The following is a 4,066-nucleotide window of genomic DNA, read 5'->3' as shown; positions in this document are numbered from 1 at the left end:
TAATTTTGGCCTTGCGGATTAGTACTGGAAACTGAATGAGCTTTAGCCTAGCCTAAACTTTTGAGGAGCTAAAAGGTAATATGTCATTTCTATCATCTCTCTGCTTTGGATCAATTTCAAATAATGAGGATTGTAAGCATGTCTCCTGGATCATTGGAATTTTTGCTGTTTTATGATATTCCACAGCTAATGCTAAATTGGGTATAAAACATAAAAAGTTTTCTTAATTTTCCTAATTAAGCTTGAAAATATTCAAAGAAGATTGACTAAGAGGAAACAGGAAAGTCTCTTTCCTACCTTTTGGTATAAGAACAATTCTATCCTATCTTCTTGGAATGTAGTGAACATATATTTCTGAACCATGATGAAACCCTATCCGTCCCTCAGCTCTTTGGACCTATTTCTACATCAGTAACCACTTCCACCTGTGGCTATCAAATCAGCTTTGTTTTCTTTCTATGTCAAGCTGTTATGGTTAGGCTGAAAATTTGCCTCCTATTTAAAATAAACTACTTATAATACTAAACCAAACAAATCAGAAATTGCAAGCAGCACTCTATGCAAAAAATCTATGCTTCCCCCTATAACAGTTCCATTGTAATGTATTGCAGCAGGGCACTGTCACCAGATATCACCAGCACTGCACTCCAGTCCCAAGTATACCTTCAGCATAGTTAGCTGCATAAAGAATTCCCATCTCTACAGAAAGAAAAGGACTCCTCTTGCCCTCAGAAGAGTTTTGTGACTAGCACTGTAGCGGACTATACTAAATGGACTCTAAGAAGCAGAGGCGCTTGTAAGTAAATCCTCAACTCATGCACAAGGTCAAAGCTGAAGACCCTTTCTTCAGTGTTTGCTTGTTGTTTCAATGTCTAGATTTGTTGCAAGTTTTATTTAATTGTCTTGACCTAGTAGTGTCTGCATGTGTCTTGCAAGCTTATTTTGCAGCAGTTGCTGCTTGCTTTGAATCCAACTAATAAAGAGAATATGTAGCATTTCCATAGCTTCTTACGTATTCTGGGAACTTTACAAACCGTAATTAAGACGCTGAAGCCGTTCTGAGATGGCGAGAGGCAAGGGTAGCAATTGTGACTGTGTGCGCTTGTTTCTATTTCTGGCAGGGGAAGGACATGGTTTTAAAGCAGCAGCAAAGCAGTGAGTGGTGACTGAGGCTGCATCTCCCATGAAGATGCTGAACAAAACAGTGAATGATACATCGGAAGCAGACATCTGCCCCCTAGAAGAGAGCTATAAGCACATCTTACTCCCCCTTGCATACAGCGTTGTGTTTGTGCTGGGGCTGCTCCTAAATGGTGCCATGCTGTGGCTGTGCTGCTGCCACACCAAGGAATGGACATGCACCACTATCTACCTGGTGAACCTGGCTGTGGCTGATCTGCTCTACATCTTCTCTCTGCCCTTGCTCATCATTAATTATGCCATGCAGGACATCTGGCTCTTTGGAGAGCTGCTCTGCAAAATGGTACGTTTCTTATTTTACAACAATCTGTATGGCAGCATCTTGCTGCTGACTTGCATAAGTGTCCATCGTTTTCTGGGGATTTGCTACCCCATCCGGTCACTGGCTTATAAAACCAGAAGACTAGCTGTCATTGGCACTGCTGTATCCTGGATACTGGTACTCATTCAAGTCTTGCCCAGCTTGATCTATGCTCGCACTGGCTTCATCAATAACCGTACAGTCTGCTATGACCTGACTAGCCCTGATAACTTCAGCAACTATTACCTTTATGGTATGGTTCTCACCGTGTCTGGTTTCCTCTGTCCTTTTCTTATCATTTTAATCTGCTACTGTTTGATGATCAGAAGCTTGATTCAAACCACTGGCAAGACCAACCTCATGAGCAGCGCTGCCCGGGCTAAATCAATCCGGACCATCCTGCTAGTGTGTGGGCTTTTTGCAGTTTGCTTAGCTCCTTTCCATATCACTCGTGCCATCTACCTTTATGTCCGAGTCCATCGGAAACCTGACTGCCGTCTCTTACAAGGAGCTACCTTATTTTATAAGAGTTGGAGGCCGCTGGTGGGCCTTAACAGTTGCTTTTCCCCACTCTTGTATTTTCTTTCTGGCCAAACCAACACAGTCAGACTCATTCTGGAACTGAGGCTGCATAAAGTGGATCCCCTTCCTAGGCCTACAGTGAAGGGTAAAGTATCAGAGGGGTAGCCGTGTTAGTCTGGATCTGTAAAAGCAGCAAAGAGTCCTGTGGCACCTTGTAGACTAACAGACGTATTGGAGCATGAGCTTTCGTGGGTGAATACCCACTTTGTCGGATGCATGGGTATTTCGTGGGTATTCACCCACAAAAGCTCATGCTCCAATACGTCTGTTAGCCTATAAGGTGCCACAGGACTCCTTGCTGCTTTTACAGTGAAGGGTAAGGAGACAGTAGCACCCAGGGGGGCTCCTACCCTTGCTGTAGAATGAAGCCTGAGGAAAGTGATCTGAGACCTTCCCTTCATGGCAGATTTACTCCAAAGAAGAGAGACTGTAGCAGCTTAAATTATTGCATGCACGCCTTTGAGAGGAGCCGTAAAACACTCACCTGCACCGATAAAAGAGATCCTGTATAACGGCAATTCCCCTAATGCCGAGACAAGCTTTGGTAGAGAGCGGCTAGGAGTGAAGACTAAATATTTTAAAGGACTAGAAGGCAAGTTGTTAGCATTTCATGTCAAGCAACAGCAGCAGCAGTTGAGAAATAAAACTAAACTGCACCACCTCCAAAAAACAAACAAACCCCAGATCCCCACTACTCACTATTCTTTTCCCAATGGAAAGGGAAGCCATATACACATATGGAGAGGAATAAGTATAGCTGAGAAAGACGCTCATTGAAATCGAGAGGAGGTAGAGCTTCCAGTCATTTGTCACGTACCACTTCATACAATTTTAAAGCTTATTATACACTACATTCCCAAAGCCATTTTCAGGAATCCCTGTTGCTGTTTCAGTGACTGGACCTACTACTACAGAGTGAGAATGGCCAGCTTTTCAGAGACGATTCTGGCTAATCTAGTAGATATTCATTATTTAACATTTTAATTTTTTCAATGTTCTTTCATTAGAATCTTGATACACAAGCGTTTTGAGATGAAAAGCACTATAGGATAGTTAAGCACCAGAACAATATGTAGGGAGGCTGTGGAATCTCTGTCATGGGAATTTTTAAGAACAGCTCAGATAAACACCGGTCAGGGATGATCTAGTTATACTTGGATCCTGCTTCAGCACATGGGGTGGGGGGGGGGGAAGAAGAGTAGGTGACCCCTTGAGGTCCCTTCCAGCCCTACATTACTACAGTTCTGTAAGAACTACTGTTAATCTTTAAAAAAAAATTCCAGCTGCCACTGGAATGCTACTGACTTAAAAAAAAAAAAAAGTCACAGTTGGATGAAAAGGCAGAAAGCACAAGACCTCTACAGCAGTGGTTCTCAACAAGGGGTATGTGTGCCCCCCTGGAGGGGGTTTTTTCCAAGGGGTACATCAAGTCATTTAGACATTTGCCTAGTTTTACAACAGGCTACATAAAAAGCCTAGCGCAGTCAGTACAAACTAAAATTTAATAGACAAAATGAGAAAGCAAGCAATTTTTCAGTAATAGCGTACTGATATACTTTTGAATTTTTATGTCTGATTTTGTTAACAAGTAGTTTAAGTGAGGTGAAACTTGGTGTACACAGGACAAATCAAATCAGACTCCTGAAAGGGCTACAGTAGTCTGGAAATGTTGAGACTCACTGCTATATAGAGCACCATGGGGCTGATTATATTAGACCAAAAATCTGGCCAATGTTTTGGCCAGAGATTGTTGATCTACTTCCAGTTGGATGTTGTCTCTGAAAAGCAGTTACCCTAAAAAGAGGAAATGAACACATTTTATATATTGAAGTTTCATATAATTGCAAGTTAGTGACATACACTGTACAGCACGTGCAGCACTTAAAGTCTTGTTTCCAAACTCTTCAATGCCCCGTTGCAAAGACAGCTCTATGCAATAACCAAGTCACCAAAAAAAGCTTGAAGCGTGGCTAAAAGTTAGAT

At 42.2% G+C, this 4,066-nt stretch overlaps 1 protein-coding gene across 1 annotated transcript; it reads left to right on the top strand.

The window, feature by feature from the left end:
• Positions 1-1,183: 1,183 nt before the first annotated feature.
• LOC135884135 (P2Y purinoceptor 3-like) lies at positions 1,184-2,188 on the top strand. The gene has a single exon (XM_065411427.1). The coding sequence runs from the start codon at positions 1,184-1,186 to the stop codon at positions 2,186-2,188; it is 1,005 nt and encodes a 334-aa protein (XP_065267499.1).
• The last annotated feature ends 1,878 nt before the right edge of the window (positions 2,189-4,066 follow it).

The sequence above is a fragment of the Emys orbicularis genome, chromosome 9 (genome assembly GCF_028017835.1).
Source record: "Emys orbicularis isolate rEmyOrb1 chromosome 9, rEmyOrb1.hap1, whole genome shotgun sequence".
Lineage (NCBI taxonomy): Eukaryota > Metazoa > Chordata > Testudines > Emydidae > Emys > Emys orbicularis.
Note: the sequence above shows the minus strand (reverse complement) of the source record. Positions and strands in the feature narration are given on the sequence as shown.